Source organism: Plectropomus leopardus, chromosome 24 (assembly GCF_026936395.1).
Source record: "Plectropomus leopardus strain MGB_pleo_1.0 chromosome 24, ASM2693639v1, whole genome shotgun sequence".
NCBI classification, from domain to species: Eukaryota; Metazoa; Chordata; class Actinopteri; order Perciformes; family Serranidae; genus Plectropomus; species Plectropomus leopardus.
In genome coordinates, this window is record NC_142199.1 from 8,641,849 (window position 1) to 8,663,015 (window position 21,167).

The following is a 21,167-nucleotide window of genomic DNA, read 5'->3' on the forward strand; positions in this document are numbered from 1 at the left end:
TACCACATTTAGAAACGGTGTTACATTAAATAAAAGCTAAGCACTTCTTTCTCGTATAAAATTTTGCTATTAACAGTATGTTATAGCTACATTAATTTATTAATTTATTTTATTATTCAATTGGGAGCATCCAGAGCCATTTATTGTAGTGCACGTGGCGCAGCATAACATCCGGCACGACACGTTTTTTTTAATTAGCTGACGTCAGCTGCTGTCCTGTCACACTAATGACAGCAAATGCGACGTAACATGCATTTTTGAGTCCTGTGGCTGGCCAGCCGATTAATGTAAGTCCAATATTTACCCTCGTTTTAACTCAGTTTGTACTTCTTAAAAAATCATCCATCTCTTATTATTAACAAATCATTGCACAAACGAGCTAGATCACCTCTAGTCGCATTATGCTAACATGAGCCGCTAACGTTAGGCTAAGTGAGGCTAGTTAGCTAACTAGCCGCTAACTTTAAGGTAACTGAGGCTAACTGGCTAATTAACCGCTAACTTTAAGATAAACTAGGTAATACGTCGCAAACTTGAGCCTAACTAGCTAATAAGCCGCTAATTTGATGCTAACTAGCTAATAAGCCGCTATTTTGAGGCTAACTAGCTAATAAGCTGCTAATTTATTCTGTTTTGCTCCCTAGCAGGTAACGTATAAACGTTTTATTTGATTTTTAAGTCCTGGTGTTTAGCAAATATTTATTGTGCGTTTTAAAACGTTGGACTTACATATTATGTGAAAATGCAATTGTTTATATACATGGATTTATGTATTAAGATATCATAAAATAATATTACAAAATTAAGTGCCATTGCATTTTAATGGACTCCGAAGTCAGAAAATAATTAACGCCGTGACATTAACCACTGTTACTTTGTGTTTTATTTGGGGGAATTTTGATCAGAATACAAGAATGTAAAGTCAATTATAAATATGTATGAGGCAAATAAATATCATCTACACAGTAAAAAAAGGAATAACTCGGATAAAGTAACATGCTTCAGATTTTAAATGCTTCTTACTTTACAGAATACTTTCAACTTGAAATAAACTCATAACAGAGCAATGTAGGCTATCCAAACATGACAAATGGATGTTTTAGGTGACGAGCCATTCCCATTTTTGCAGTCACTTTCTTTCTTTCTCTCAGTCACTTACGTTTCTCTCTCTTTTTTACTTTTCCATCACTGTGAGTGTCGCACTGCTCTTGGCCTTCCCCATGGTGAACTTCACCTCCCCACTCATGTCTAGGCTTGTGTTTTTCAGGGTGAGTTTGTGGACTGCCCCATGGCTTTCCAGGCGGACAGAGGGGCCCGACTGAAGGGTTTCCCCATTCAGAGTCCAAAGGGGAGGCTTGTTTATGTCAAAAGACACCTCACACTTGAAGGATGCGGGCTCAGACTCCACTACCTCCACATCCTCTAAGTCTTTAACCATGACAAGGGCTTGGGCTGCAGTGGCACAGAAAGAAAGAAAGTGTTATGGTAAGAACACAAATACCCATTAGTATTGCTAAAACCCGTCACACCCAACCACACTTGATTTTTTTTGTGAGCTGGAGCAGTAAAGGTATTGCAAAACTACTTAAATTATCTTTAATTTGAGGCTCAAGTCCTCAGTTCTCCATCCAACTTACCTTCCACCATCAGTTTGGCTTTGGATGTGTGCTCCCCGACCTCAATGCTGTAGTTGCCCTCATCCTCCATAGCCACCTGCTGGATCACAAGTTTATGGGAGCAGCCGTCAGCCAGGATCTCCACTCGATCTGATGAAAACAGCTCCTTCTTGCCTTTGTACCAGGTGGCAGTGGAGCGAGGTGTGGAAACGGTGCATTCAAGGATCACGCGGTGTTTCTCCAGGGCTGTTCGATCTCGCAGGGGTTTTACAATGGAAACAGGGAGTTCTGAAGAGAGGAATATTTTTAAGCTGTTAATATGTTTTTAAAAAAGAGAGATGTTTTTGAGGCAAAAAGCGACTTACCTTCTACCTCAAGGTAAGCTGTAGATTCAACATCTTTGGCTACAAAGCGGATTTCCCCAGCATCTTCAGCTGTGACATTACACATCAGTAGGAAGTGTTTGGTCCCTGAAGGAGAACAAAAACACCCTTGTTGACTCTTTTTTATGTTGCAGTTGTTGTGGAAGCTCTTGGAGACACTTTAATGATATTTAATCATTTGATTTTTCACCCATCTGTTTGTCTTGCTTCTCCTTTTAGAGTGTAAAACTTTGCTCTCTGCTCCCTCATGGGTCTTGCTATTTGCTATATGCCCACCAGAGGTCCTCCTACATCCTGGTTTCACTAGTTTTAGCAGCAGCTTTTTATTCACTCAAAAATGTATTTACATTTTTCCCAATTTTATGTTTTTTAATTTTATTATTTCACTATTAGCTCTCTTGTTTGACTGTCCATTCCACACCTTTGGTATTACATTTATTACTGAGCAAGTTGCTTTTAAGTGATCAAATTTGTTTTTTCATCTCATCAGAATTGCTCAGACCCATCAATAACCAACCCCCTCGTTTTCTGACCTTCAGTGCGGATCTTGATGGTGCTGGTGGGCCGGATCTTGTGGCTGTCTTTGTACCACTCCCCTGTAACATCCTCCAGAGAAACCTCACACATGAAGACAGCGTTTTGGTCCTCCTGAATGTAAAGGTCCTCCAGATCCTGCACTATCTCCAGCTTGTGCTCTGTAAGGTTAGTAAAGAGATTTAGATTAGCAATATTTGAGGCCAAACACAAAGTAATCATCTTTGTCATTGCAACCTGTAGGTGGGGATATAGATTAGTGTCTGCACACACAATACAACATACAACTCAGATGAGTACTGAGATCATAAATATTAACAAAACAGATAATTTTCAAAGCACTAACTGTTTTTTGAAATTGTTTTCAATGTAATATTTGGTTGTAAACCAGGGGTGTCACAGTTGTTTTAGTTTATGGGCCACATACAGTCCAATTTTATCTCAAGTGGGCTAGACCAGTAAAACCATTTTTTCCCTTTTCTTTTAGTGTAAAGAAGTACAATCAGCTTACATTCTCAAAACACTAACATTTAATAATAAACAATACATGTACTTAAACAGATTAAAAACAACCTGATTTCTTAAGAAAATTAAGTGCAATTTCATCATTGTCTTGGTTTTTCCAGAATGTAAGTCTTCAGAAACTCATTCTTATACTGTAGTGTAGCTTTGATGATGATACTATTTTGTTAGCAATAGGGTATTCAGTTGTCCTTGCGAGTTCTTGTATTTTTTGTCATGATGCATCCGATTGTGGTACCAAATATTACATTCCTTGAGCACTGGCGCTGTGAAACACCAAGCATACTGGTTTCCAGTTACATATGAAGAGATTAGAAATGGTCAATTTTTCTTGGAAAAAGAAAACAGTTCCAACCAGTGGACAAATAAGAATAGCAGTTATTTTTGTTAAAAAAGTGGAATTTATGACATCTCTACAAAGTCATCAGTTAGGCTGGATGTGGCCTTTTGGCGGGCCAGTTTGGGCCTGTGGGCTATTTTTTTGTTCATGCATGGTGGATTCTTACAAATGCCATTAGAAATACCACGAGGAGCCGTGGAACATAACTGTCTATGCACTACTCAGAATCTAGTGACAGTTTTATCAAATATAACAAAAGTTACCAACTACAACTTTCATGAGATGTGTGTTGTAACAGCACTTACCATAAACCTCCAGTGAACAGGAAGTGTTGATTTCCCCTACGTCACATGTGTAGGTGCCAGAGTCGGCCCGGGAGCACTGCATGATCTGACAGAACCGCTTCCGGCCCATGGAGTAGATCCGACAGTTCTTCCCCGGCTTCAACTCTGTCCCGTTCTAATTCACAGAAAGCAAAGGAACAGAGATATTTCTCATCACTCTAAAACTTATCACATCTTGCATTTTTTCAACAATGAGGGTGAACGCTGTCAAAGGAAGTGAAAGCATTTATTTGTTTTGTTTTACCTTAAGCCATCTGACATCGATGTTTTGTCTGGAGAATTCACACTCCAGAGTGGCTTGAAATTCCTCCTCCACACGGACATCAGCTAGCGTTTTCATGATAGACACTGGAGTCTCTGTCAATATAACAAATCCAATAAATCATATGCAGTTTAAGTCTCACCATCCATTTCTCCCATAGAATTTAAATAGTTTTACGATGATAAATCAAACACTGCCAACACTTAATAAGGGAGTCCACAGGCAAATATTTACCATTGACAGTGAGTCTGGCACTGGTGCGCACTCCTTCGGCTGAGAAGACAATGGTGCCCGTGTCCTCCAGGGTGAGGTTGGACATGGTGAGGCTATGGACTAGCCCATTGGTGCTCACCCGCCATTGGTTGTTCGGTTTCACCCGGATGCCGTCCTTCTGCCAGATTCCCTCCACATCTGTGTGGGAGAGCTCCACCTCGAAGGAGGCAGTCTCTCGTTCAAAGGTTTCTTGGTCAGTGAGGCCTTTACGGATGGAGATTTTACGGGCTGGATTGGAATAGATGAGGGAGAGGAATGTAAAAGAGGAGTGTTTAAAAATACATACCTCTTTTTCATGCATTCTTCAATATAATACACACTTCTTAATGGCATAGATAATTCTGTCTGTAAATTAATAGAACGCAGTGTTTCAAGGACAACAAAAGGTGGTTCAAATATAGACCCGGCTCAGTTTAGCCCATTACAAAAACAACACCTATGGGAGCTTCGTGGTCCATTGTCACAGTGTCATTCAGAACATTGTATAACAGCATGGCCTTGTTGCAAAAACCTTTTCACACATTCAGGTCGCACCCTGCTATTCTTAGTATCTTTTTGCACTGTTACATACTGAGAAACACATCTACAATATCTTCTGTTCCTCGGTTACCTAGAACTCATCTGGGTCGGTCTCCAGTCATTAGAAGGTATTCAAAAATGTCTCTTAGTGCTGAAACAATTAGTTGATTAATCTGTTTCTCTGCAAACATGCAAATGTCTATTCATGTCCACACCACGCTTGGACAACTTACGTTCTACATTGAGCTTGACCTGCGTGCGGTCATGTAAAGTCTCGCAGCGATAGGTTCCCCGGTCTGACAGAGTCAGGTTTTGGATGGTCAGGCTGCGTTTACAGCCGTTCTGGGCCAGCGTGTGTCGGGGACTGGCTTGGATCACCACCCCTTGCCTCATCCACTGGACCTCTCCCGTCTCAAGGCTGATCTCTGTCTCCAAGGTGGCCTCGCCAAACTCTTCAGCCATGACAGCCTCCATTTTCTTTGTAAACATGACCTGAGCCTCTGAGGAGAGATGGAAATGTATTCTTATTTGCTACTGTATTTTTGGAGCAATCTGGCACAATAGTTTCCTTCGGGTTTAATAACATTTTATTAATCCCGATCTTATCTTAAATATTGTTGAAAATGAACTGCTGGTAATTCCTGTAATGCTCTATATCCTTTCTTTTCATTTCATAGCATTACCTTGAACTTTGAGGCTTGCTTTGCTTCTTTGTCCCTCTGCCTCTGCTGTAATCCTCGAACAGTCCAACATCTGGCACTTCTTGATCACCAAAGTGTGGCACAGGCCGTTCTGGTTTGCCTGGAAACGATCGCCCAAGGTGATAGCTTCATTGTCCATGAGCCACACCAACTGGACATCATCAGGGGAAACCACACACTTAAAGGTGGCGTCCTCTCCTTCCAGCACAGTGGTGTTGTGAAGCTCTGTGAGGAACTCCACCACTCGAGGCACTGGAGAGACATGAGAAAATTAACCAACCTTCTATTTCAAGTACGAAAAGATTCTCTATTGGCATACTTACTCTCTACTCTCAGCGTTGCCACGGTGCGGTCATCTCTGGACTCGCAGGCGTATTCGCCAGCATCCTCTCTAGTTAAACGATGAATGGTCAAGCTCCGCTCAACTCCATCTGCCCGAATAGAAAACCTCCTGCTTGGAACCAACTCCACGCCATTCCTCAGCCACTGGACGTCTGCTTTTGGCTTGCACACCTCACAGCGGAGGGTCATCATGCCATCAGCATGGGCTACAGTGTCTCGGAGTGGTAACACAAACTTGATCCTCATTTCTGTGATACAAAAAAACCCCAAATAAGTTGCAGTGTAATCTGAAGAGCTCTACAAATGTATTAGATGACAAAATTAAATTTTAACCTTTAACCAGCAAGCTGAAGTGCATCTGGTCCGTGTTGACATCGCAGGTGTACTCGCCAGCATCAGAGCGCCTCAGAGGCTCAATGGTAAGGGTGCGCTTATGGCCGTCCACGAGTGCTCGGGTACGTTCGCCTTCAACAGACGTCCAGTCTTTCAGCCAACGGACTTGAGCGTTCTCCTTGGACACATAGCTTGTTAAGGTCACACTCTCTGCTTCATAACCTGTCACCACAATGTCATCCTCCTTATTCACGAATGTAACTGGAGGCTCTTTGATTGAAAAGAGAAGAGAGACAGATGTTAGGTTATCTTGATATTGATAATCATATTTTTGGTGACATCACTGTGAGTTTTACCTTCAATCCTGACAACGCTCATCATCTTATCATTCACAGCATCACACACGTACTTCCCGGAATCAGAGGGCTGGACGTTTGAGATTATAATTTTCCTCAGAGTACCGTAGCTCTCAATGCAGGTTCGCGAGTCACTGGTGAGCAGCCTGTCGTTGCAATACCACTGGACCGGAGCGTTTGCACGGGACACTTCACAGGCCAGGATCAGGTCTTCCCCTACCATCATCTCCTGGTAGTCAGCATCACTTGAGTTGCCTACAATTTTCACTGGAGGTTCTAAGGCCAAAGAAGAGACGCATCATTTATGTAAGGGACAGGTTTTAAACCAAATCTTTTAATTAATGAAACTAAATGAATCCTACCTTCTACCATAACCTGGAAGCTGATACTGTCATCTCCAACATCCAGGAAGTACTCTCCTGAGTCTCCGAGTTCAGCGTTGAGGATGACCAATGAGCGGAAAGTGCCTTCTTCTTCTTCGCAGAACCTTTCATCGCCCTCAATACGACGGTTATTCTTGTACCATTTGGCCACGGCATTGGCTCTGGAGAGCTCGCACTCCAGTACAATTTCATCAGAAATCAGGGATTTAAGATTTGTCGTAATCTCTGACTTTTTTAGGATTTTCACTGGAGGCTCTGAGGATGCAGAATTACATATCAACACTCATTATTGTGGTCTTTATAATAGAATTTTGTCACAGAAGTCATCTCCAAAGCTGACCCAGTATTGTCTTTTACCTGAAACTTTGACCTGGAAGTCAATTTTATCATCAACAGCGTCACAGGTGTATTTCCCAGAATCTTCTGGGGTGGGTGAGTGGATGGTGAGACGATGGATGAACCCGTCCTCTGTGATGGTGACGTTTCTGCTCTCCTCTATTTCTCTGCCGTTTACCCACCACTTTACTTCAGCACCTGGTCGGGACACCTCAACTTCCAGCTCTATTGGTTTGCCAGCAAAACTCTCCAGTTTTTCTGGCATGTCTTTGGGACGAGTAAGCGTCACTGGTGGCTCTAAATGGAAAGACAGAATAACGTTTTAGGAGAGGAAAGAGTCATAAATGGTAGAAATGCTATCAAAATGATCCGTTTGTCATTATACTAAATAACTACCCTTGTGTCCTCATTCTTACCTGTAATAGTGATCAAGAAGGCCACAGAGTCATCTTCAGTGTCACATATATACTCCCCTGTATCATCCACAGTGGTTATGGGTATAATTAGCCGGCGTTTGGCTCCATCCACTTCCAGGATCAAGTTAGGACTCTCATCTACCTCCAGGCTGTCTTTATACCATCGGACAGGGGCATCTGCCTTTGAGATCTCACAGCTGAGCTCCAGTCTCTCTGAGGCTAAATGGGTCATTTCCAGCTCTGATTCCCTCGGGGAAACTATTCTTACCAGTGGTTCTAGTGTAGGAGGAAGAACAGTAAATGTGACTTTTAAATTAATTCAGAAATTAGAAAGTGCACACTGTGGAAAATTTCAGTCCTACCCTTGACAGTCAGCTGGAAAAAGACAGAATCTCCATCTGTTTCACAGACATACTCTCCGCCATCCTCCACCGAGCCGCTGAGGATGGTCAGCCTCCTGTAAGGACCCTCAGATTTAAGCTGCAAGTTGTCCCCTCCCTCCACCTCGTGGCCATCCTTGAACCAGCGCACCCTCCCACTGGTACGAGACAACTCGCACTGCAGGTTGATCTCCTCTGAGATGTAGCTCTCCATCACAATATCATCCTTAGGTTCCACGATCATTACTGGAGGCTCTGTGTTTGTAGTTAGGGGAAGCAGAAAGAGGTCAAATCAGGTTTCTAACGCAGCTTATGTGTGTAAAAATGCCAACTTTAGTTTCATCTATTTAATTTTCATGAATTAAGAGAGACTTGGACAAACAGCTTTCAGAAAGGTTCCTATACCTCTGACATTGACAGTGAACTCCATGCTGTTGTTTCCTGCCTGGCAGATGTAGCTTCCAGCATCTGAAATCTCTGCAGAGCGGATGATTAGCCTCCTCATGGTTGCCTCTGCCTGCAGAGTGATGTTGTCACTGGGCTGGATCTCACAGCCGTCTTTATACCTGGGTCCAAATCACACACAGATAACTGTAAAACACAGGATCTATAATTGAAAATGAGTCAAGTCAAGTCAGTTTTATTTATAAAGCCCTTTTTTTATAAATCACAATTTGCCTCAGAGGGCTTTACAGACATCCCTCTGTTCTTAGACCATCACAGCGGGTAATTAGATACAAAATAAAAAAGTTATTCAAAGTGCAGATAAAAGACATTGACGAAAAACAAACAACAATGCTCCAAAACAGCATAAATAGAGGCACCAGTTGATAGTATTTCATGTTTTCAAACAGGAATTCACTCCTCGTCGTCTTACCACACAACTTCAGCATCGTCTGCTGAGACATGGCAGAGCAGCACCACCGGGTCCAGCTCCATGCTACTCTTATGGAGCTCCTCCTCCGGGACCGGCCTGAACTCCACAGAAGGACCTTGAAGAACAGGAGGAGGCAAGGATAGGTGTCAACAGCTGGAAAACAAGGTACTCAAGGATGCCTCCTTTGCATGAGAAGTATTTCTACTACAGTTTAGTTAAATCATAACTTGAGCTAAAGGTCACAATATCATATTGCTTATTAAATTTATGCTGATATAAAAATTTGAACAGCTTATATATTGTGTTCCTCTAGATAAAAATGTATTTATAGAAACTTAAAAAGGAGTCATTACATTTCTGTCAACTGATTGAAAGCATGCATGAGTTCTTAAATATATAATAAGACCTGAACTTTATCAACTCCTCAAAATGTTTTTACCTGCAACATCCACATTAAATTTGATGACATCTTCTGAAGTTTCACATGTATAAACTCCAGAGTGAGATGCATCAGCGGATTGAATCACAATCCTCCTCATGTTCCCATCTGATTGGATGTTGAGGCCATCTGTCACCTGGAGCTCCTTGCCGTCTTTGAACCAGGACACTTTTGCAAAGGGGTGGGAGACTTCACAGTAGAGCACAATTGGGTCACTAAAGTCCACCCTCTTATGGCTGTCTGAATCTGACAGAGGACTGAATTTCACCACAGCAGCTGCAAAGAAATAAACACATGAAATCAACAAAAGATAAACATAAATGTATCCATCTTATGGTAAATGTAACCGTAGATTGTTACACTTACGTGTAACTTTGAGCACAGCTGAATCCCGGACTCCATTGGCTATGAACGTGACCTCTGCTGTGTCATCTGTGTTGCGAGTTTCACCGATAACCAATGAATGCCGTGTTTGGGACTGTTTAATTGAAAATCGTCCACCGTGTTGTAGTTGAGCGCTATTGAGAAACCAGGTCCCAACCATTGGTGCAGACAATTCAATGGAAAAGTGAGCATCTTCTCCTTCCACAACCTCACAGGCTTTGAGTCGACTGCAGATCTTTGGTCCAGGAACTAAATAACACGGAAAAAGCACAAAACAAACAAAAAACACTCAGTTTTCTTTATAAACACACAAGCAGATCACATAAACCAAATAAAAATGGCAAGAATCCCTCTGTTCAGAACCATGATAGTTCACGGTTGATAACAGAGGCCATGTTAACTAAATATTTTTTGTCATTGACTGAGTGGTTTTAACAATGATGGAAAAATCTGAAGGCTGTTCAACATTTTTAATAGATTAGAACACTGAGGACAATCTGCCCTAATTTTCACAACCCTGTCCAGATACCATACCATTGTAAAGTATCACGAGTGTTCAGTGTTTCTCTAAGTAGCCAGTAGTTGTGATTGGGCTGGCTGTGAAAGAAGAAAAAAAATCATTCATCTGCTTCGTGTTGTGTTGATAAAAAGTGACCGCGCGGTCTGACATCTTTTCGCTCCATGCTCTTTTAAATGCATAATCTGTACGCTTTTTCTGTACGTCAATTATTAAAATATGAAAATGAATATTAAATGCTATTAAATGTCTTATTACCATTAAATAAGTTAAAATGAAACTACAGGTAATAAAAGTTTTTTTACTGAATTTTATGGCCCTTGTCAAAATGAGAGACAACGGAAAAGCCTAACAAAAAATAAAATAAATACTTTTTGAACACCAAATCTCACTGGAACTCAAAATATCATAAAATGTTTCTAGAAATGCAACATAAATACAACTAAAATGCATTAAACATGTTTCTTGAAAAATAAGGATAAAATTAACGTAAAGATTCACTCTGTAAAATATGTAGGTACTTTTATTTTTTTGTACATATCTGCCCACATGTAGCCAATACTTTAATATTTGTGATGAGACAATATATGCCTGTAATTTGACTTCTCTGATATGTTAGCCAAGTTCGATTTACTGTATCCAAGTGAAATACACAGAATAACAGATGTTAAATTCTACTTCGCAGTGAGTTCCTCACCGAGATGGACAGCTTTGGGAAACTCCACATGGCCGCTTCGCCCGTACTTGTTGATGCAACAGACACGGAACCGATAGTTGCCCTCGCACGGCACGCTGTCGCCGTTGACCTCAGCTGACGTGGCGGTCTCTGAGGTAAAACACTTCTGCCACTCTTGGGAGCCCACTTCCTGCCGCTCCACAACAAAGATGGATCTAGTGGAGGTCGGACTGTTGGAAGCAGGAACCCAGGTAAGCAGGGCGCTGTTGGGTCGGTCTACATCCATTTTGACTCCACCAGGACAGACAGGAGGACAATGCCTCAAGGCTTACAGAGGGAGAGGGCAAAGAATATAACGGGTGTGAAAATTTTGAAGGTTTAAAATTGTAAAAACTAAAACTCAAAGCTTAAAATCTTGCAAACATGTGGGTTAGTGTTTCCTAAACATACCTTTGACCTTGAGACGCGATGACGTCTTCGATCGTCCTGTGACAAAGGTCACTACCCCCGAGTCGTGATAGGCCACGTTGACAAAGACCAAAATGTGAGTTTTGCCGAAAGACTTCAGGATCGTCTGGTGAGTTTCGTGTAGCTTCAAACCGTCTTTGAACCAGTGGATCTCCATGTCGTCGCTCTCCACCTCCACGCAAAATGCGGCATTTTCACCCTCCAGGACCTCAAGCTTCCGGGGAAGTTTACGAACAATAGTGCCTGTAAGTAGCAACATTCTTTTATTTACATTCATTTGAATTGTACAACAAATTATTTAGCTGAACTTTCCAAATGTAAAGTGCAATACAAATAAAATCTATTATTTGTTGCACATGATTAATTACCTTTTTTACACAAATCTAAAATACTGCATACATACATTCAGTACAGCATACCTTTAACTGATAGCTCTGCAATGCTCTTTGCTCCGTCAGGCATCTCACAGAAATACACCCCATCGTCGTCTGTCCCGACATCACGGATGGTCAGTCTTCGTGTGGCTCCTTTCTGCTCCATCCCATATTTACTGTTGGGCATCAGCCGCTGGTCCTCCAGGTACCAGGCAGATGGAAGCGACTCGTCAGGTACCTCACACTCCAGCACGGCGACATCTCTCTCCCTTACCTCTACGTCTCTTAACGGACGCCTGAACCGCACAGCTGGGCCTGGAGAACAGGAGAAAGGGGTAAGTGCAGATGTTTTAACTTAAAAAACAAGTGGATGAGCTGCAGATGTTAATAATAGCAATTATAACATGAGAAGTTTACAATCGTCAGTCATGGCTTAAATAGACAAAAAATAGATGTTCAGTCACAAAGATGCATGTGTATTATTAAAACAAAAAGAGAAGCTGTTTTGCAGTGTTACTGTGATTTTGACTAAGACTGTCTTGCTGTGGCAATTTGGGACAAGTTTTTTAAGAGAAGAGATAATTACTTCTAACAGGATACTGACCCTTTGAAAACAGACATCTGAAATAATAGTTATGACTGAAAGTGAAGAATATGTAGACTCGTGTTAAATTGACTGATTTTAGTAATAATTAGTTTTATTAATCAGAAATATGATCTGTATTTTATTACATTCAGTACAGCATTCCATACCAAGTCCGGGTACACTTTTTTTATTGTAGTACAAACTCTTCAGTTAGCCTAAATCTCTCGTGCCACCACTGAATACTTTTAGGCCACTGTCAGTTGCTGTAAAGCCACCCCATATTGTCTGTACATTAAGTACCAGCATGTTGACTCTGAGACTAAACTGACACTAATGATGGAGGCAGCTGGCACTGTGGAGGACTGTGAGTATGAAAAGGCATGTGACCCTGAGAATGATCTGCCCATTTTGAAGGGATTAGGACAAAATAATTAGCCACTTAAAAAGGTGATGCCATGCATTGCAACAGTACACACAAAGTAATTAGCCCGTGCAAGTGCAGCTCGTGGTTGGATGCATCAGTGACGCAATGATTCATTCATTTGGACCATTAGTCATTAATAATGACTAAAATGACTCTGGCACAGAATCTCTTGAAATGTTATTTGCTCTCTGCTCTTGTTTGGGATGATGAAGAATATGACTTCTTTTCAGCATCTTTATTGTCGGTTTGAATTTTGGAGATGTCATGTAGGAATTTTTTTATTGATTTTTTGCAATGGTTTTCCATCCATCTAACAATCCTTTAAGCAGTAGGTTTGTTGGGACAAATCTTTGTTGTCGAATATAAATGCAATAGTTAAGAAATTATGATATTCAAATGCTTAAATTAGAAAGAATGTGTATTTTTTACATTTATTTTCAAAAATGTTTTGCCAGTGTCCTAGCAGCAAGTCAGCATCTGACTATTGCATTGTGTTTTACGCTTTCTGTTCACACACCAAATCCCTTACATATGCACTCTTGTTTAGTCATGTAAACAAACCACATACATACCTTTCAGCTGTGCGCTCGAGGAAACCACTTAAAAAAACATGAGTGAGCAGGCCACTAACTGTTTAACTAGATTTGTACTTTCTAAACAGCAAACATGGGTTTTATAGTGATATTTACTGGGAGCCCCTGCCAGGCCAAAAAATCGCACTTCTTTCTCTCCTGTATGTGTTTTACTGACAGCAGGGCTTAAAACACACACACAGAGCCACGCTGCAGCAGAGCACAGGAAACCTTGACAGTTAATATTGAGCAGAAGCCGTGCTTTATATATGTTAGAGGAGTCTATTTTATTGATTATAATAATATATAAAACCCCTACTAATAAATTGGGTTTGCAATAATAACAGGGCATTTTAATTTGAGCATTAACATTTGATTTTTATTGAATACTAAAAAAATATTGAGGAATGAAATTCAAACAGGATTATGGAGGAAGACAGAGCTCTTTAAAGCACCTCCTACCTTTGACGGACAGGTGAACCGCGCTGAGGGTGTTTCCAAGAGCGTTTGATGCTGCACACACATACAGCCCTGTGTCTTGCACTTTACAGTACAGCACCTTCAGCGTGTAGTAACCCTCTCTGTCCTCAAATATCAGGTGACGCCTCCCAGGCTCAAGGAGAACCCCATCTTTCTTCCAGATGATCTCTGGCTTGGGCTTCCCCGTCACAAAGCAGCGGAACTTGGCATGCTTCCCCTCTGCCACCGCAAACTTCTTGGCTTTAGACACGTTGACAGGTGGCTCATCTATGACCCTCGACAGACTGAGCCTCCCGCCCCTGTGCTTTGGCGACCACTGGCTGTTTGATTGACTGTTTGAGGACATTTTACTGTCCTGTCGCTCTGGTACGGGCTCGACAAGAAGGACAGCACCGGCCAAGGCCTCACCGTGGCAGTTGATGGCCCTGCAGGTGTAGACACCTTTGTCTGGCATGCGCGTGCTGTAGATTTTGAGCTGGAACCAGCCGCCATCTTGATTGCTCACGCTGAAGTGTGCACTCTCAAAGATGTCATTCAGCTTCTTCCCATCTTTCTCCCATGTCACCTCGGGCAGAGGAGTGCCCCAGAGTTTGCAGGAGAAGGCGGCATCTTCTCCACGATCCACGCGCAGAGAGAGGGGCTTGATGAGGAATCGTGGTTTATCATCAGACGTTAAATCAACCTCCTCTTGCTTTTCACTAAAGCTCCGCTTGTGCTCTCCATTCAGCTCCTCTCCATTTTCTTTCTTGTGTACACCATTCTGTACTGTGCCGTAGCCATTCTGGTGTCCATCAAATTCTCCATTTTCTTTCATCGGTTGCTGCATACCATTAACGCTTATTTGCCTTCCATCCTGTGGCTGGGCCTCTCCTTCCACTTTGAGGGAGGCTGCTGCATAAGTTTCACCTACGCTATTTCTGGCCTTGCAAATGTACTGGCCAGCATCCTGCAGAGTCACTCCAGTAATGGTCAGCAGGTATGCTTTCCCCTCTTCAGAAAGCTTGTAGCGTCCATCTGACAATATCTGGATGTTTTTACGCTCCCAGATCACATCAGGACGAGGGTCCCCACCTATTTGGCACCTCAGTGTGGCGTCTGTGCCGCACTGTGCCACCACAGGACGTGGGTAGCCCAAAACACGGGGAGCACCTCCAAAAATATCCATGGTGAAGTCACCCTGTCAGTGGTATGAATGAAGAAATATGTTTTGTTGCTGGATTGCTTCGACGAGAGCCTCTTATCTTTGGTGAAGGATCTGGAAGATAAAGAAAATGTAGATTTCATTAGGTGACCAAAACAAAGACCATCAGAACTTGCTCAGACCTGTAATGACACACTGTCTTGTACATTTCTGTTTACACCTGACCGGAATCAGATGATTGTGTATCAAATATGAGATAATTTGAGAGAAATTCAGTTTTTTTCTCTCTTAAAAAGGACTATTTTATGACTAGGGATTCTAATTTTGATGATTTAATGCAGGGAGGAGTGTATTCAAATATTTCAAATATTCTGAATACTTTGTGAAGTTATCAAGGCTTAACTGAACATATTTAGTAAGGTGTTTATCACATGCGTGGTGGTTTTGTAAAGTAGGTTTTGAGCAAACCCCTCTCTGCGTCTCTCAGCTGGTGCTGTAGCTCATTGAAGAGTGTATTTATAAAGTAGTCTGTCCAAAAAAAGACACCAGAGACCATGTGTCACATAGCACACAAACTGCAGCCTGCCGTCAGTTTACACAAAACTAATCCCATTACTGTCTGTATGAATTGAGCATAAATGTCAGCTGTATCCTCCCCCAGGGTTTGTCTTTGTATTGTTGTCATTTTGCCTAATTCGTTCATTAATTAAATCTTTCTTGATTGTGTCTTTTCACAACATCTTATGGTTTGATTATGTAGGGGCTATTGGAAAGCATTAGTCTCTCTCATGTGACTCATTTGTTTCCCTCATGTTGTCACCATCTTTCTATTGGCATTAACTGTCCCTGCTGTATGACGCACCCCACTCTCCTCATCGCCATCTGATGCACTTCCTCTAAACAGCATGGATCATGTCATCATGTGTTCTTGTCTTGGCTAGAAAATAGCTCTTCGGTCAGCAGGTCAGATATTTCTAAAGTCTTATGATCAGTAAAGATATAAAAAAGGCTTTGACACTTCATGGATGGAAAATATTCTATATAAGCAGGCCTGAGTTTTGAGAAGGAGTGTTAAGAGAGACATAAAACAGGAAACATAGTGCAGCCTGAGAATTTGACCAGAAAACTGAACAAAGGATAAACTTACCGCTGGATGAGTTGCTGTCTTTAGAGCATTCTGACAATGATGTGAAGTTTACTTAAAAATAATGTCCTCAAGAAGTTGAAGCTGGCATGAGTTAGTTCATATGAGCGTTGGCTCTTCTTTAAATTATTCTTTCAATGGTAGAAAAGGCCGATATTTGTTCTTTTCCTCAGTCGTGACCCTCCTCAGCTCTTGTTCCTTGTGTCTCTGGTTTGTTTGTGGATTGTGGCTTACATTTGACACACTTCCTGGTCAGTGAGATTCATAGAAAGTAAGAAAAATCAAATCTTCCATTCACACTGTGTCGCTGATAGTCGCCGGTATCTTGTCTCGGGTGCATCCACTTGGTTTGGTTGCAGGTGGCAGAGAGGAATATGTGTGCTTGGTTCAGGCGTCAGTTCTGATACTGTCATTGTCCAACTGCTAAAGACTAAAGAGTGAGAGAGAGAGAGTTGGAATCGGGGGGGGCAATGAAATGCTTTCGCAGCTGCTGCCACTGCAAGCCACCGCCTAAAAATACCAGCAGCTTCGATGACAGTGGGCTAGATAAAGTTAGGCTCTCCATTCACTGAGCGTGGCTCACTAAAGATAGAGGGGAGGCCACGCTCTGCCACGGATCACTCAGCTCAACAGATATCCTGAGATAAACCTCAGAAGAGAAAGGACACCCCACCTGCTGGAGCTCCTTCACTCATGAGTCATGCTGACCCATAAATAAGGTCAAATTAGAGTCACATCATTATTAGAAAAGGTTTCATAGAGAGCAGTGATCTTTAGAATGAACAGAAACAACAATGACATGTTTTAAGGCGAAATAAGAAAAACAATTTTAAGGCTGATGTTAGTGATGTATAGGACGCTGATAAGGAAAAGGTTGACCAAGTGTCAGAAGCAGCCCATTATGACCTGGCAAGTAAAATCCTCACTATCAGGATGTTAGGAAACAGTTTCTCATTTCATACAGGAAGAATGACAAAATAGACCATCAATTTAAGATACATTTAAATCACAAAGGGAGTTTTAACGTGGTGGTCACCACGTCCCCAGTTTAGAAAAACAGACAGGAGTAGCACCATGGAAGCTCAGCAGAGTAGTGCTGTGCAAGGGTCAGCAAGAAAATGTATTTAAGCCACCTAAAAATGACTAATATCAGTTTAATTGTACGCTATATTAAGAATATTTTCACTGTTTTACCTTACCATCAGACAACAGCGATATCAGAGAGGGAACTGAAACATTTTTTTCATTTTATTGCTCTCTTCAAAGCCACACTCCATTGACAAAAACTGTAATTTTACCCTGCTGAACACAGGAGCTGCTAGTCTAGTCTAGCTTATGTTTAACACGTAAAAGGATTAGTTCAGATTCAACAACAGACCTTTTTGCAAGGGACTAGTATGACTTGGCGGCCTCTGGTAATTTGTAAAAAATGTTGAGGTTGTCTGTGATCTTAATCCTGTGCAAACGTCCTCAATCTGTCAAGTTAAAATTCCACTGCAAATTACCTACCATATTTCACCAATCACAGAGGTTATTTGATAATATTAGTCTTTTGTGAATTTGCATCTGATTTTGAGTTGCATTAAGATTTTTGGTTTTCTCTGTGCCTTATTTCTACTTCATTCCCAGTTGATGTGACAATGAGTCGCAGAATTGGCTCTGTTTGTTAAACCCACATTTAAAAAACAAAAGGATGTTAACACTGCACATGACTGCCAGTGATGCTGTGTAGGGTTTCATTTTTTTATAGAGTGGAGTTGCAAATGACTGTGTGCATCATATCCGGGCGATGACTTCAATAAATCTGAGTAAAATACAGACTTTGGTTTTCCTGTGCATATGCGCTGCATGAAACACACTAATCAATTTGTAGTCCAGCAACTCCCCAACCATTTGGCAGACTTATTTATTGCTTATTTATTGTGCTCTTTTATGTATTCTAACCCACGGCAGAGGAAGTTTTTAGTGTTTAAGTATATGAATGTCTGTGAAGTTTTTAAGTGTCCGTGAAGTCAAAGACAAATTTCAACAAAAGTGGACAATGAAGATGTGTAAGCAGGTAGGCAGATAAGGCAAAAGTTACACAGTAAATTAACCAAAATAACTGGTTGTGGGGGCAACAGACCAGCAGCTCCATGTTCAGCAAGATAAAATCACAGATTTTAGGTCACTAAAATATGTTGTGATGCTGCCCTCGTCCAGAGTAGAGTAGTAGTATTTTTAGTAGTATCTTCAATCTGAGGCTGTGCTGACCAACATCTTCTGAATGCAATACGCAGACTACAGTACCTCATATAACCTCACTTCAGAAATTCTGTCCTATCACTTAAAATATAGTGCATAACTTGGCCAGTTTGTGTAATGGTTCAGTGTCTGACACAGTAAACATCAAAACTGGATGTGTTGCATATAAAATATATGTATTAAATATTGCACTTAAATGAGAACTCCTCAAATTTGACCAATCTCTTTTATATATATCAGATATCAGAGTTGAAGGTTTAAAAATACAGCAAGTATCTGTACTTAAGCAGTTGACAATGTCCTTCCGCCCCGGCACATTTGATTCCGGTGTTGACACTTGTTGCCTGCATTCTCAGACAACAGCTCTCGAGGCTATCTCCTGAAGTGGTGTGTTTTGAAGAGCCAAAGCCACTCATACACACTGCAAGTCGTCATACTGTTGATATTTGACCTTCAGTGCGGGTCACATAGCTTCCATCCCTTTGTGGGGGTTGCTGGCTTAATGCGCTTGTCATACCATCTCTCAAACTCGTATTTAAGCCAATGAGCAAATATTGAGTCATTTTAAAGTTAAATAAACCGATAACCACTACTAACAAGCATGTGTCAGTAAATAATTTACCAAATGAATAGTCGAGTCATTTGGAGGACTCACACCTCACTAGTGGCTCCATTTAAGGCTGCTGATACCTCTGACATTCTCCCCCATGCAGTCATCCCTGCAGCTGTTAGGTACAATGACCGCAGCAGGAATCAAAACACAGTGAAGCTCTTTGTCCTCAGATTGGGTTTCAGTATTAGAAGTACAGAGATGGCACGCCTCTTAACAGGGTATAAATCACAACAATTATAGTGGAATAGAGGAAGAAAAACCTATTAGTGTCAATTTAATTGAGGATAAAAGTAAAATTAAACAGTTCATGTGTACAGGTGTAACTGTCATGCACAATTTTTACCACTAGATGGAGCTATATATTTATTTTAAGAGGAAAAATCATTTGCTGTGAGACATGAAAATAAGATACACTGCAGAATTACAACATGGAAATAAATCAAGGAGGTTGTGAACTCCTAAGGACTGCTGTGTGTCTATTTCCAGAAATAAATTTATAAACTGAATTCAATTTAAAATGATCCAAAATGCAGATGACGTGGTCATAAAAAGAAAAGTTTGCCAATTTAAGACTTTAGTGACCCATTGTCCTTTAAGAAGAAATCTAATTCAATTTAAATGTAATTCATCAGTTGTTTCATGAAGGAAAGGGAAGTCAGATGACCTTTTTTAGAAACATGATGTCTCATTGTGGAACTTAAAACTCTTGATCTCATAAAATCACTGCTTGAGAGCAGAGAACAGCGTGCAGACTTTTTTCCTTCATACTGCTACTTGTCAGTGTGATATTATCAAATGAAAAAGCCTGTCTTGTTCACAGGAAATCTGCGAAAGCTTTTTGGTCCCAGGATGAAACGTTTATGACCCCAGAGATGAGAAGAAGCGTTACAAAGTGCATGTACACACTTGAGGTCAGAGCCCCGTCCGTCCGTATTGAACTTGATCACTCAGTGAATGTATACTGGGAGAAGAAGAGGTGGTAGATGATAGAGAGAGACATGCAGAGAGCGAAAAGATCAAACATTTTTTGTCAGGTGACCTCTGACATTTTAGCTCCTCCTCCTTCTCCTTGCAACCTGCGAGCATGCTGGGAGAAACAACAAGGGATTCTGGGAAAGACAGGAGGAGGGCTTTTTTAAAGTATAAACAACATCTGTGTGTATCTGTTGAGGGCAGATAGAGGAATGATCGAATACATGCACTCCACTATTTGCTTTCCACAGTTTTTATTTTTTTATTTATATGATTACATTTTTTTTCAACTGAGAATAATTTTAGCACAGATTCAGTATTTGGCCCAGATTTAGTTGTAGTGCTGGCTGTAAATCATTTTTATTGTTGTAAAAAGAGCTTCGTTTTTCTTTTTACCATAGTAGTTTATTGAAAGTTTCCTTGTTTGGTGTTCCTGTGGGAAGCTAACATTTTCTGGATGTGAGGATGGAGCACTGTGGCATATAACACTAGTACATAATAAAATCAAACAGTCTCTAAAAATCCACTGCCTTAAAATGGTACTTAAAAACTAAACAATCTCATCTCAAGTCAGCATGTGTAGAGGGAGTCATTTTATGCAGGTGGAAAATAAACAAAACGTCACACATCAATGCATATGTCACATTGACAGCTACAGACAATAAATTGGCTGTTACGTCACATTTCGTGGAAGGCTATCCACAAATGATTACTTTGACAATTTCATTACACACAAAAAGAAATTAATGACTTTTCCAAAACCTTTTTAAGATTTCACAAACTTACCTTAAGGTCCATTTTGTTAACTGCTGTTTCCAGGGTCAAAAATGAACTTTGAACTTTAAAACTACACATAACAGCAAAATGTGGATTAACCCGAGTCACTCTGATAACCATAGTCCTGCATAAAACCTGCATGTGACTGCATATTGCAATACTGCAATGCTTGAATAAGAAAAAGACAATTTGTCCAAAACTCTTAAATTTGGGTCAAAAATTAACTTAAAAATATCTTAAAAGCATTCAGTTGAAGTATCTGATACCTCTAGACACCCTGTTAAATTGGACAGTAAGACATTTTTGACAACAAGTAAGAAAGCAAAATAATGTGAACTTCAGCTTTTAACCAGAGCAGCTTTTATTTTCTGACCTTGGACACATAACTGTCATGGAGGTCAAACATGCGACCTTCAGTCTCGCTCTGTCCGGCACTTCT

General features: G+C 41.0%; 1 protein-coding gene across 1 annotated transcript; it reads right to left on the reverse strand.

Annotated features, from left to right (window-relative positions):
* Positions 1-865: 865 nt before the first annotated feature.
* obsl1a (obscurin like cytoskeletal adaptor 1a) lies at positions 866-16,578 on the reverse strand. The gene is made up of 25 exons (XM_042512966.2): positions 16,126-16,578; positions 13,820-15,092; positions 11,821-12,090; positions 11,384-11,644; positions 10,955-11,260; positions 9,723-9,989; positions 9,357-9,632; positions 8,918-9,032; positions 8,446-8,606; positions 8,023-8,295; positions 7,661-7,936; positions 7,266-7,541; positions 6,888-7,163; positions 6,526-6,801; positions 6,170-6,439; positions 5,818-6,084; positions 5,477-5,746; positions 5,027-5,293; positions 4,236-4,502; positions 3,984-4,096; positions 3,701-3,854; positions 2,533-2,694; positions 1,982-2,086; positions 1,638-1,904; positions 866-1,452 (listed from the first exon to the last, which is right to left on the reverse strand). Exons 2-25 carry the CDS (start codon positions 15,000-15,002, stop codon positions 1,175-1,177), a joined length of 6,636 nt encoding a protein of 2,211 aa, XP_042368900.2. The 5' UTR covers positions 15,003-15,092; positions 16,126-16,578; the 3' UTR covers positions 866-1,174.
* Positions 16,579-21,167: the final 4,589 nt, after the last annotated feature.

Bases quoted from the DNA above. Each gene is read 5' to 3' on its own strand.
- obsl1a (XM_042512966.2), bottom strand. From the start codon at position 15,002: ATGGATATTTTTGGAGGTGCTCCCCGTGTTTTGGGCTACCCACGTCCT. The intron at 8,296-8,445 runs GTATAGGAACCT...CTACAAACACAG, and splicing joins GTTCACTGTCAATGTCAGAG to AGCCTCCAGTAATGATCGTG. The intron at 7,542-7,660 runs GTAAGAATGAGG...CTTTCCATTTAG, and splicing joins CTTCTTGATCACTATTACAG to AGCCACCAGTGACGCTTACT.